We start from the raw sequence: 13973 nt of genomic DNA on the forward strand, positions 1-13973 counted from the left end.
GTTGTGAACTTTATTGTATTAAATATTACTATAGAGAACATAACAGGAGGCTGTTATGGGAAACACAACATTCTTCAAACATTTTATCATCTGAATCCTCTTTTTAAAAGTCAGACTTCTGGTGGAAATTAGGTCTAAAAAATGTTCTTTTTGAACTTTGGATGGGTTTCAAAGTACTTATGGATAACAATTATTTTTCCTATAGAACAGGTGTTTGGTTTATTTATTTTTTGTACATTTGTTGTATATATTCACCGTTGAGCAAAAAACAGTTTTTGTGCCCCTTCTACATTTGTGCAGTTCAATTATTGCCCAAAAGAGGGCATAAGATATTTTTTTAAATGGCAATGCTGCCTATAATTACTATAATCTTCTTACTGTCACACATGGAATTCTGTATTTCCATATTCAATATCAGATCGCTTTCTTTTTGCTCTTGGAAAATTGCAATATGTTTGCCCTAGGATCATACGCAGCCATGACAATATTCTGTTGTTTTGCCATTATGATTGGAATAACTTGCTGCAGAGGTGCAGAGGGATACAGGGAATAGAAACACAGGATGGAACTTTTGAGTATTTTAATTTGCTGGCCTCCAATTCCCTGAAGCTAAGAAACTGAATGTTGTTCATGGATCTTTTTCTCTGTGGTATGACTCACACCACAGAGGCCAAAACACCCAGACTAGAGATCCCTGTACACTTGGAACCTGAATGGCCACTCATAGATAGATTCCAGAATGGCAGGAGTTGCCTTCCAAATCCATTACACAGCCCTACAGGCTTCAACACTCTTGTCTTCAAAACCATGGACAGCAATATCGTCACCTTGACAGAAAGCTATGATGAAAATATTTCATGGTCACCGCAATTTTCCTAGCACGGTTTGGATATAGGGTAACACTGAAAAATCTTCCTGCTTCTTCCTGCAATAAACTCAAAACTGGCAAATAACATAGGTGTCGACTTTTTATTACATTAAGCTGTTAGTATAAATACATAAGCACCCTTTGTCACAGTACGGTAGATTTGTGCACATTACATAAGCATCTGCATTGCTAGGGTGTCTTGCCTGGACATCCAGGCCTTAGTAAAAACAACACAGAAAACAGGTCAGTACAACCACCTCACAGAATCCATCATGCACAGTGATCTTTGTGGCTTGGTGAGATGACATACATTTTGTTTCTTAAAGCACTTTTATACAGCAGGTATTCATTTATTCTTTCTAATGCTTTCTACATAATTATTGCACACTACGGTAAAGCCCTTCAACTCAAAAACACAAATTCTCTTTTGTGGCCATTAAATATATGGTGTATTTACACAAGAACACAATTCTCAAAAAATGCTGATAACATCCTAATTGCCATGAGAGCGACAGCATCAAAAGGAACATATTTCTGCAACAGACTGACATTTACACTCAAGTATTATTACACAATACTGCTGAAAGGCTTACGCATTCACATTTAAATGTCACTCACTGACTTAATACTTAGAAAAAATGTATAGTGGGTGTGGCAAAGGAAGATATTACATTGCACTTTTCAGATAAATAATTTGGATGTTAAGACAGTAAAGCATTTTCATTGTAGCTGTGACTAAACTATAAAAGCATAATCATAGCTGTGTCAAAAATTCATGCAGACCCTGTGACCGTTAACATGAGGTCATCAATGGAACAACATATCAACTTATTAATAATAGCTAAAAGTTAAAAGGGCTTTACCAGACTATACACCAATAGCAAGTTAAGTTACAAAACATGCCTGTTTAATACTATATATCAAAGAAGATGTTTAAATGGAGATGCTACAAAAATATAAAAAACAGTCCCCGAAATGAAAATAAATATCAGTAAAAATGCATGTGTCATGGTGCAACAAAAAGTCACAATACAGTGAAAGTGCAAACAGTGATCTGGACGCTCAATGAAAATCATAGTTACAATGTGCTGTGGCTAAGTGTTAGTCATACGAATGAGGAGCCAAGCAAACAGCAGGCACCAGTGTTGTTATCAAACCATCCAGACAAACTTTGAATTATTGCTTTGGCTACTAGAACAAAGAATAAACATTCCTCAATTTTTCCCATCAATGTTCAGCTAACTTTTTTGTTGCACAATCATGAATCTAGTATAGTAACATTCACAAAGAATACGCCTTTAAGTCCCTGTTTTTACAATTGCTTGTTACTAATATTTTTGGCAAAGAAACACGCAGGTCTGATAGCTCGGCTCCCACATTGTGTCGTTGAATTCCTTGCGTTATTGTTACCAAATTGGCACGTCTACCACAACTGAGAACTGTGACACGAATGATCATAACATGGGTGACGTGATTGGCTGGGAGCTGTTTCAGGTGATTGGCTCAGCAGGGCCATGAATTCTTGTTCTCACTTTCTGGCATGGTAACCATTCTCTGTTCTTTAGTCCATTATTTTTTCATGCACTGTCTCATATGCCATGATCATCAACATACAGCAAAGACCTTCTACCTATTCTTTTGTTTTAAATTTCCTTTCTCCTTCCTAGTTCCCCAGTGGTAGAAATAATTGCTTTGCAACTTCCCTGATAGGCCTTTCATTAGCTTCTGTCATCCTCTCTCAATGCAGCGCTTTAAAATACTGTAACACTACCCAGTTTCTGTATTATTCTCCAAATGTAACCATGGTTTTTTTTCTTGACCCCCCATGTAGACTGATCTCATAATACATAACAGTGGTAATAAGGATGATGAAAGCAATAAATAATAAATATAGGTAACTGAAAGATATGGCACGGCACAGCACTGCCATGCATGCATACAATCAGCATGGTCTTTAGTGATGCTGGTGCTGGGCTGCAGCAAGGCAGGTGTGGGTGTGAGGGGAGGGCGGTGACTTTGTGGCAGTGACATGAAGCAGCTGGCAGGGTTACAGGAAACGGGAGTGTGGGGGGGGGGGTTAAACGTTTGGGGACAGGCCCCTGGGATCGGAGACGACTACAGGTTAACCAGGTGGAGGTCAGAGGCAGCAAAGTGAGGGCACAGGGTCATGTTGGGGTTCTTCAGCTGCTTCAGGACCCTCTTGTGGAACTTGGCACGGACATGGTTGAACTCCATGATGTCAGAGGGGTCCTCCTCCGTCCAGAACTTGTGGAACTCCTGCATGAGGTAGCCTGAGAAGGAAAAGCATGCTGTGAAACGGGGCCGTACAGGGCAGGTTCAAGAGAAACAGGCCACCGCAGGACAAGGAGCTGTGATATGGGAGACCAGGGGAAAGGAAGTGCCTGCTGAACAGGGTAACACTGGGCTGAAACAGATTATATCTACACCTGTGGTAACCAGCCCTGTTCCTGGAGAACCACCATCCTATAGTTTTAAATTTTAACCCCAATCTGGCACACCTGACTACTAATGGGGCGACATAGCTCAGGAGGTAAGAGCAGTTGTCTGGCAGTCGGAGGGTTGCCGGTTCAAACCCCGCCCTGGGCGTGTAGAAGTGTCCTTGAGCAAGACACCTAACCCCTAAATGCTCTGGCGAATGAGAGGCATCAATTGTAAAGCGCTTTGGATAAAAGCGCTATATAAATGCAGTCCATTTACCATTAATTAGTAGCTTAACAGAGATCTATAGCTGTTGAATGAGGTGTACTTTGTTAGATAGATAGATAGATAGATAGATAGATAGAAACTTTATTGATCCCGTAGGGAAGTTCCCTTAGGGAAATTCAGGTTTCCAGTGAGTACAGCACCATAAGTCAAAAAGTTAACAAATTAAACATCACACATCAAATAACAAACATAGAGATAGTAACATTATACATAAAATAAGTAAAGAAAATAAATAAAGAATAAAGTAGCAGCGGTTATATAAAATAGCAGCGGTTGTTCCAGTTAGGGTTGAAGTGGAAACCTACAGGACGGTAGATCTCCAGGAACACGGTTGGTTACCAGTGATCTATACCATTTATTATCCCCCTCCAGTGATAGCAGGCTGCCTCTTACTCTTAGAGATGTGTACACAGTGTAGCAGCACCAATCTGTGGAAGAGAATTAGTTAACTTTTATACGAGTATACGTTTTTTTTTTTATGTATGTGTATGTATGCCATTGTTTGTGTCTGGACCTGCTCTCAAACTGCTATTGAATGCACTGGCCTGTCATTTTTGAGCATTGTCCTTGGTATCATTTTATGAAATCCTGATGAAGGCTATATGCCAAAACACATTGGTTTAACAATGATCAATTACTTTCTTCCATTTTATTCCAAGTGTAGCTGGATCTTTTTCCGCTCATTGCTATGGAACTCACATTTGCATCAATTCGACTCGTGCCAGAGCAAACATACTCACAGAAGGTCTGCTGGAAGTGGGCCAGGCTGGGCATCTCTGGAGCCACATTGTACAGGTGGGTCTTCAGGGCACCACTGACCAGCAGCGCGTAGGCCAGGTCAGTGATGTTGATGCCCACGATGGCGAAGGAATACCTGCAATGGCAATAGAGGAGGTCTGCGTCATCATCACGAAGGACAGTTCATTTCAACCCACTGAGTATGCTGCTCGATCTAGGTTTGAGGTTAACATAATAAACCTCAGCGTTAATGATGATGATTCCACCCCACATTCAGACTAATAACAGCGCAGGATTCATGACTTGTGGTTAGCAGATGGGTCCTTAGCAGGTGGTTTCTCCCCTTGGGTTAATGTGACCGTATGTACTTTGAGCTGACATTGTGCACTGAGCATTGTGGGTAATGATGGAGCTTAACACTACTGCTGCAGGACATTCTTGATCAGGGTGCAGCATGGTGGATTAATCACCTTTATTGGGCATGACAAGCTGTGTGACAAAAAAAGCACACATCTGCACTGTGAGAGATAGCACTGCAGTGTGATTCAATAGCATCTTAGTCTTTTCCTTGTGCTATCAGCAGTCGTTTTACACCTCCCTCACCTGTGCTCATCCAAAAGTCTCTGACTGTTTAAAAGCAGGCTGCCCTGTAAATGTCGGTCATTCACAAGCTGAACTGCTATTGTTTTTGTTTCTTGAAAAGAAAAATCCAGCAGATTCTCACTGTTTTTGTGTGAATGAGAAAGAGAGGGAAAGAGTGTGCACGTGCACATGTGTGTATTGTGTATGTGTGCATGTGTGTGTATGCATATCTGTGTGTATGTGTGTGCATGTGCTTGTACATGTGAGTATTGTACCTTATCGAACCTGTGTTTTGTAGTTGTTCCAATGACCTTGATATGCACTTTTGTACGTCGCTTTGGATACAAGCGTCTGCTAAATACATGTAAAATGTAATGTAGTATATGTCTGAGCATGTCGTGCATGTGTATATGAATGTGTGTGTGTGTGTGTGCATGTATATGTGTGCGCATGCGAGTGCGAGTGCGCATGCGCGTGTGTGTGTGTGTTTACACATGTATTTTTGTGTGTTGGCTGATGGTGAAAATCAGGGTTGTGAAGGCAGTACACAGGGACATGGGGCAGCTCTCTGATCATTATCCCTGACTGACTGTCTGACACGCCCTCTGATATCAATCCAATCGATCCCTCTGCATCTACAGCTTTCAGAGGGAATATAACTGAGGCTGATCATAACATTCCCCGAATCTCACCGTGGACCCAAGAGCCTTACATAAAACATAGACTGCATTTTCATTTAAAGCTTGGAGGGATCAAGAATCTTTTGAGGCAATGTAATCTTTACTCTTTTCAGTTGAGTTGAGACTTGAGACTACAAATTTTTCTTACCATATATTGTATGTTATGTAACATAAAATCTGATTATGTATTTTGTACAATAAACTATACATTATACCACACGTGCATATGCAAAAGCATAAATAATTCCAATATTTCTAACAGGTAATGCCTTCCTTGTTGTTTAGAATTTTTGCTTATATATTTTAACTCATACTGCATGAATACCTTTTCATAGACAAAATAATTATGGGTTCAGGGTAGTTTCTGTACAGCAGAGCACAGTTAGCATCCAGATTCGAGGGCCACACTCCAAAACATTTTATGCAGCCCAACACTACATTGAAGCCCACAATAGGCAAACAATGGAACCATATGCATATGTATTTAACTAGGAGAAACCATTGCAGGACTATGATTTTTTTTTAAATATCCAGTATAAAATATCCAGGAAATCGCAACCAAGGTCATTTTCAGATGGGGGGACCATAGATAAAAGCGCTATACAAATAAAATTGAATTGAATTGAATAGATACTCACCCAATCGCTTTATCAAACTTCTTCTTCTCCCACTCTGCTTTGCTCAGCTTGCTGTGGAACGAGACCACACCGTACAGGAAAACAGCGCCATCAGACTACCAGCAACCAGGAACTAACAGACCCCAGTCAGACTGCATACATCCGGGGTCACAAACTTTCAGCACTCAAAATTAAACTAATCTGATAACTGCAACAAACAAACACTCTTCTGTTTCTGTTTTCACAAAAATGTCATAAGAGACCTTTTATTAATAAACTGAAACAGCAGAGTAAACACATTCTCTTAATTTCTTAATCAATCCTCTGTTCTGTATTTATTTTGGAGACCCGTGAATTTTATTTAAAACAGTGCAAATGAAAACTACAGTAAAAGGTACAGAATGGAAAATATTAAATGGCTTTAAATGAATGGATGCAAGACAAAATGATGAAATACCTGGTGGTTCCCAGGGAAATGGGCCTACTCGAGAGAGAGGAGTGACAAAAACGAAAGAACACGCGTTCAGTGACAGGATGCAGTGAAACCTAAGCTAATCAAAAGCAAACTGACTGCAAAGCACAGGATCTCCGGATGCTCTGGGTGTCTCTGACTTTCGAAGTGAGCAAACCAAGCATGGAAACTGAGTGAAATGCAAAAGAACAGAGACGTGACAATTTGGCAGATGAAGTGAACCCAGATGATTTGCCTCTCTTTGCTGGAAGCTATTTTGGTTCATCAGTCATTTTAGTTTTTTCCTGCTCATCTCAAATGTTGTCATTTTTAATACTTGTGTCTGACAAGCAATTGTTTTGACTCAGTACAAATAACCCCAGTTAATATGAACTTGCAAAAAAAGACATAACTGGCAATATTATCTTATTGTCAATAGAGTGAAAGATATGCCACATGTCAGAATGACTGAAGTTGATTGGCGTTTTCACTGTGACCTCGCTGTGACATTTCGGGGCTTGTGGAGAAGAGGTGAGGATCAGGTAGGTGGGGCTAACCTGTGCTTGGGCTGCAGAGAGTCATGAAGAACCTGCAGGGCAGCAGCCTTGTCATGCTCGGCAAAATATCTGCAGTGATAAAGAAAACAAGAGAGAAAAACAAGGCCAGGATTATCAATACCACAGTCACTTTCAAACAGACGCCCAGCAGTTCTCCTTTCTAACTGCTGCTGCTGCTGCATCCAGGAGCAGAGTAGCCCACTTCCTCTCTATACAGGAAGTGTCCCTGAGTACACAGGCACACGCACACATACACACACACACACTCACATGCACATACACGTGCACACACCCAATGCAATCATTGCGCTCTCTTTTATAATCTGCTGTGCTTGCCAAGTCATGCAAAAGCGCTTTTAGACCTCAATTTGAATTTATAGTAAAACAACAGTTTAATAATAATGTCTACACATTCCCCACACATGCACACATACAGTATACACTCACAGAAGGTTGTGTAGTCCCAAGAGGCCCATGCCCCTGAAATCAGTCTTCGGGTCACTGCCTTGGAAACCAATTTCACACCACTGCTTAGAGATGCGTCCGGTAAGAGGGGTTTCAGGCCGCAGTGCCTTCCACAGCTGCAGGAAAGAACAACAAGATGAAACTGCATTTCAATTCCGTCAGTTCAAGAAATTCATTCAAATTGAATTCATAAATTTAAATTGAAAATGTTCTTTGCGGAATCTACAATCGATGAATTCATTTTCAATTAATTTCTTTAATTGGCTGAACTGAAATGGAATTAACCTCAACCTGGCAGAACATTCAAAATGGCGTCACTCTGAGCAAAAACAAAGACACATATTTGCAAGGTGCTAAAAAAGATGACAGCTTCTAAATACATAAGACACCACTCAGACTCTTGTGACATTCTTGTCGTAGGAGTGAAATGTCTCTAAAGCGGATGTGCGTAAGGACAGATGTACAGGCATGAGGTAACATAAGCCTTTCTGAACCACTTTGAAGCAAGGGTATAAAGGTTTGCAGCCTTTCTAGGTTAGCATCAATAGTTGATCATACTAAGAATTGTTACGTTTGCGGCTAGAAGTTAATATGGTTCTCATACCAAAAATGTTTCGTCGGGTTTGTGATTCCGCAGCAGAAGAGAGCTTAAGCACGGTGTGTACATAAAGAGAGGCATGTGCAGACAGGTGCTCTACCTTCAGCAGCATTTCCTCATGCTCAGCGTTCTCACAGTCATACGGCTCCCTGCGCAGCTTCTCCACCTCCAGCACCAGATTCCTGTAGCCCACAATCTGGAAGAGGCTAGCCTGGAGAGAGATGCCTAACCTGGGCAGGCAAAGAGAAGACAGGGGTGAGCAAGGGGAACCATCTGTGCATCCTGAAACACCGGACCGTAACCCAATCAGAGAACAGGTCTAAGGCACTATTCCACCTGGAGATACAGGTGGGAAGAAAGATGTGGCCATCTCACTCCTCTTCTTGGAGGGATACTGTATGTTGCACGAATACAGGGTGTCAGTTATGCTTCGAATATGCCCTGTCATTTTTATTCAGCTAAATGAAACCTGTTTGCAGAATATGCCTGACATTGCTTACTGAGGGTTAGTGTCAGGATTGATCTTTTTCAGGGTCATGATGTCATCAATTGTCTTTTCCACAGAGTCAGGGTGGGCACTGACTGCAGACTGCAGGAGCTGATGAGGAAATGATACAATAAACATTACCACAAAATGCATCGCATTACCATATTACACAATGTGTAGGAGTAATGGCCCTATAGATTGACATTCTTACTTAAAAACCAACAGTAAATGTTAAACATAAACACTCACTCACCTCATTCTTAGAAAACCTTAGAGAGGACTCTGCCAAGACAAAGCAGATGATCACATGGGCAATCAATAAACAATTTCCAACAGATATCTTCACACAAAAGGCAGTAATTCCAGTTTTCATGCACAGCATTTAAGGACAGTGGCTGATCTTCAGGCAAATGACAACACTGATAATCACCTATCTTGAGTGTCCTGCGAGCCCCTGGTTTGTTATTGTAGCAGATACGCTGCAGCTCACACCGGCCCGTGACCTTTCGGATCACAAACTTCAGAGTGCGCCACAGACATTTGCAGTACAGGAATACGAAGAACTGCGTCAGAACCCTGCGGATGAGGAAAATGTTGGGTCACTGTTATCAAGCCAATCAGATCAAGATGAGCCATATGTTACATGCTTATATAAGTTCAAAGAAGATTAACAAGCTTCCCTACAAAAAAGGGCAAAGTTTTTTTGGAGTTTTGTTTTATTTTTTAAAGGACAGTCAGAAATTACAGCAACTGTAAAAGACTGTGCCTGAAAGGTGAAAGACTTAATTGTGCAGCCTGCAAACCCAAGAAGCACAGTCACAACTCCCCCCCCCCCCCCAAAAGAAAATTGTGCTTATCATGTGATATTCACAGCAGTCTGGTTGTTTCTTCTAGGCCTTCTCATTTAAAGTACTCAAATAAGTTTCAGCAAGACGGACAGCGTCCTTTTTTTCTGTGCTGATCTCCTCTCCACAGACAAACCATCGTGAGTCTGTCTTAGACAAGCTTCAGAAGCACAAGTGAGACAGAACAGAAAGTAGGACACAGGCTGGATACATTATGACCTTGTAATGGAACACAGCCTTGACAGTTTGCAACAGAAATAGGCTGTTTTTGCAGACAGGAGATGATACTATTGTAGATCTATTTAAAGGTGTCCGCATAATCTATGTATGCAAAACAATGAGTGAGACTTACATGGAACTAAATAAGTGTAAATAAATAAATATTTAAAATTAAGTATACTGTTTTATATATATAAAGTCCAGCTTTATATGAAGGTAATCATCTGTTTTTCATCTGTAATTTATGACATTATTAAATTATTTGTTTTTCAACTCCTTTACATCATATACTGTAGGATAGTGCTGACCTACAGTAGATGGTGTGGCATTCAAAGAGGTCAACTTGCAATATGAAGGTGGAGTGAATAATTATATATAAACAACTAAATTGAAGGGACAATAGGTTAAACCCCTTTACTAATCCAGTATTAAAAGCAGATATCTTTGAAAGAACCGGTCAAAATAAGCCTATTGATTATTTTAGTGGGCTGACACACAATAATACTTGGACACACTTCACAGCAACTCTGAAGAACTCACAACACATCTGCAAAACGTATTACCTGTTACACACTCAGTTATTGTAATATTGTAAAGTGTCATGGGGTGATCTGCTTGTAAAGTGCACTGATTTCCTGACCGTTTTTATGATCAGTTGATGAAATGCAGCACAGTGTAGTGAATGGGACAAACCAGTTAGATGGTGAATGATTAAAGATCAGTAGATCTGTGAATTAATTCAGAATCCACACAGCATTAGACCCAAAGACATCACTCCGTGTATCTCAAAATATGTATGCTGTAATACACAGCACATGATAATACTGTCCAACAAAGTATCAATAAGATGTGTTTAAAATATAATACAATGGCAAATGTTTTATGTTGCATAAAAAGCAGGTCTTCTGGGTGTGATCATTCCAGACACTTTTCAAATGAAAACCAACGGTGAACACTAGACAAGCATATTAATTAGCGCTGTGCTGAGTGGCCGCACAAAGCTCTCCCCGTTTGTGCGCGGAGCAGAGGCACAATAAAGAGGCAACTCCATTAACCACTACCAGGGGACCCGTGAAGGCGCAACGCCGTTATGCGTGCAGGCACGCGCTGTAATTAAGGACATAACAAGCCCCATTTAATCGAACTGCTCCGAGCAGCATTCATAATCTTTAGTAACCAAAAGGCCCGCATCTGCTATCCTGACACACTGTAAAACAGGCTACCATGTAACAAAATATTACATTTTACGGTCATGTTCTTCATTCTATTATTAGATAATAGGCCCTTCAGGAATGGGACCAAACCTAACTTTATTAGGGACATATATGCCAAAATTAGGCCATTTGCCTCATTTCGTGCAGTAACAGCGCATGCACTGAGATGAGAGTTTTCGATAGCTCTGTACATGGTCTGAACAGAATTATCCTTATAAACAGAGCTATACTTAAATGTTATTGTTATTATTATTATTATTATTATTATTATTATTCATAATTCGTGGTTCTTGTTTACTAAATCGCAATACTAGGCCCAGATAGCAAATCCCAGGAAATTGTAGGCTACTGTAGACAAGCAGACAAGCGTGCAGTCCAATCAATGTGTTGTAGAATAGCTGTTTCATGCAAGGTGGGTTAAATATTGTAGCCTATAAATATAGCAGAAATATTACTTTTCATTAAATTCAAACATTGTCTTCGTGCGCTACACACGATTTAAAAAAAAATAGATAAAATATTCAATCAAGAAGGCTACAGTAAATTTCTGTGCAGTATATTATTGTGAATGTTTAATTAATAATAATATTACGGGTATAACAACAGTTCATGCTGAAAACTACTAATACGTGTTTTGAACATGCACGCCAACAATAAATGCTATTCGTAATTGATAAATGGTTTTATTAATAGTCGATCCATTACCTACCTCAAAAAATGCTTCATTTTGTTTATTTGTTAATCTTCTCGGTGTTTAACTCAAAAGCAATATGTAGATGATTCACATTGAGACAAGCTGCATGGGAAAAGAGAGGAAAATCAGAAAAACCGACGACCAGCAACCGATATGAATTCCGTATCCTTACTGAAACGTAGCGTAACCTACCAACATGTCGCGGTTTAGCGTCTGTCAGCTGGTCTACTCTATATTCTTCACGACAGCTCGTGCGCGTCTTATAAGATTAAGTCTTTGGTCCTTGCGATTCTAATAGCTCTCAACCATTACGTTTTAAAATTATAAAATGGCAAATCAAACGTGTCTCCGTTTTACCACAGCAATACATAGAGCTATTTCAAAGTGACGTTACCATTCATTTGCCCCAGCAAGCACGCACAACACAGTAGGTAGCTCTTAATCAGGTAAATATATTCATGGTGCATGTTCAACGAGTGGAAACAGTGCTCAGTCAAACTAATACATATAAACGCAGGACACATGAAATTAATGATGGAAGAAACGCACGATTTCGAAGACGTCACTGCGATTCCAAAGGCACTCGTCCTGTTCACTCCATGGCAGGTACCCGTTTTTCCTCCATGATGAATGTGTTACTTGAGAGTAAGCAGACCAGTCGCCCGCGCTCGCACAGCACTGCAGAGATGCAGTATTGCTGAATACAGTGAATAAGCCCCGCTAACCAGACGTCAGCCTCTGCTCCTCTCTACCTTCAACCTCACGTGTCGCTTTATCAGGGGAAAAATTATTTAAATAGTGGCTGGCTATATTTAGATGCTCATGTCCTACATATTGCTCCTACCTGTAGAAACATTTGCAGTGATTTGTAGGGTCATGCTATTGTCTTATTTCCAGTAGCTTAAACTAACCTATGAGCGGATAACCTACATAATGAGCTTTAGGACGGTGCCTGAGGACGATCTTTATTTGCCTTAAGACTTGTTAAAATATAAATTCCTGGAAAACACCCCATAGCCTATATTGGTGACATTTGGTATCATATTCTAATGTAATTCTTGGCTCCCATCTCATTAGAGCAGCACATTCATCCATCCCTCTCAAAATACCCTATGGAGCTTGAATGGATGAGTGTGAGGGCATGTTCAAATGTACGGTTATAGCGAATCTGCCATAAGGCTGCTTACAAAGTCGGTCGAGAATTTGCTATAGGCTACGCAGGCTATTTAACGTAGAAAACACTGAATTGTTTAAAGAAAGGTTGTATTTTTCCGTTCTTATTTCGGGATTTCAATCGAGCTTATTTGAGTTTAAAAACAACCCTCTGCATGATTCATTCTCATATCGATCTGTATAGACCTGTCGTCGCTAGGCGACTGAGTCCCAAATGCATTTGCACAATCACCAGTGCAACATGTTGAGCAGACAAGCTCATAGGCTGATGATCAGAAGTGACGATTACCATGTTCTTTATGCGTTTATCTGTTTACCTTCCGATATACTTTTCGTATTAGTCGGGCAGGGGAACCGTTTGGCAAAAATAAGGCTAGTTTCTTTGTGGATTAAATATTTTCCGCTTTTAACCCTTCGAAGACTAGGTTTTTTGGATTTTTTTTCAATTGTCAGTGATTTTTACACCAGCGTCAGACTGTTAATAACATTCTAAGCACGTATTTGTGCTCTGACACCTTACCGAGTTAAAAATGTGTCCCACTCTAGCGATGGCCTACGTTGGGCAGAAACGTTATCACATAATACAATCGGTCATCATCTGGAACTTGTCTATACTGTCATCCTGCGTTTACATACGCCAGAAATTAATGGAATTTGTGCTAAATATCTAGTCGATATTTTGTTCAACCGCATATAAAATCTGGGTAGGCCTACCTGCTTTGAACACAGGGTACTCTACCATTCCGCACTCGCGAACCATTGTCGACGGCTAAATATGTCAGGCATCTACACGAAGCATATTTTTTCTCTCTCTCTCTTGCATACAACCTCTTAAATTTGCTACCGTTATTTCTTAAAATCGCACGTGTTTCATGTCATAGGGGTATCAACTGGTTAGAAATGAGTACACTCAGATGACTCCCCGGCCAAATGTGGAACCTCCCCGAATTGTTGTTTTACATGGAAACAAGATCTGAATTTGTTAATCGGTGTGTGTATATATATATTATATCATGCAGTAATACACTTAATCATTTAATCACACCAGTTGATCAAAT

General features: G+C 40.2%; 1 protein-coding gene across 3 annotated transcripts; it reads right to left on the reverse strand.

Moving 5' to 3' along the window:
* Positions 1-955: 955 nt before the first annotated feature.
* On the reverse strand, positions 956-13122 carry elmod1 (ELMO/CED-12 domain containing 1). Of its 3 annotated transcripts, none has more exons than XM_035435167.1 (12): positions 12292-13122; positions 11758-11844; positions 9201-9346; positions 9024-9052; positions 8784-8881; positions 8384-8513; positions 7668-7801; positions 7221-7289; positions 6670-6693; positions 6234-6284; positions 4336-4469; positions 956-3159 (listed from the first exon to the last, which is right to left on the reverse strand). In XM_035435167.1, the coding sequence occupies exons 2-12, from the start codon at positions 11772-11774 to the stop codon at positions 2984-2986; spliced, it is 1008 nt and encodes a 335-aa protein (XP_035291058.1). In that variant the 5' UTR covers positions 11775-11844; positions 12292-13122; the 3' UTR covers positions 956-2983. The 3 variants fall into 3 exon arrangements, with proteins under 3 accessions (XP_035291058.1, XP_035291059.1, XP_035291060.1); XM_035435168.1 differs by lacking the exon at positions 12292-13122 and adding an exon at positions 11935-12220; XM_035435169.1 differs by lacking the exon at positions 6670-6693 and having other exon boundaries at positions 12292-13116.
* Positions 13123-13973: the final 851 nt, after the last annotated feature.

The sequence above is a fragment of the Anguilla anguilla genome, chromosome 9 (genome assembly GCF_013347855.1).
Source record: "Anguilla anguilla isolate fAngAng1 chromosome 9, fAngAng1.pri, whole genome shotgun sequence".
Classification (NCBI taxonomy): domain Eukaryota; kingdom Metazoa; phylum Chordata; class Actinopteri; order Anguilliformes; family Anguillidae; genus Anguilla; species Anguilla anguilla.

Coding starts and splice junctions, on each gene's coding strand:
- elmod1 (XM_035435167.1), bottom strand. Junction 7,290..7,667: donor TTGGGACTACACAACCTTCT/GTGAGTGTATAC, acceptor TTATCACTGCAG/ATATTTTGCCGAGCATGACA. Junction 6,285..6,669: donor ATTTCCCTGGGAACCACCAG/GTATTTCATCAT, acceptor CTCGTTCCACAG/CAAGCTGAGCAAAGCAGAGT.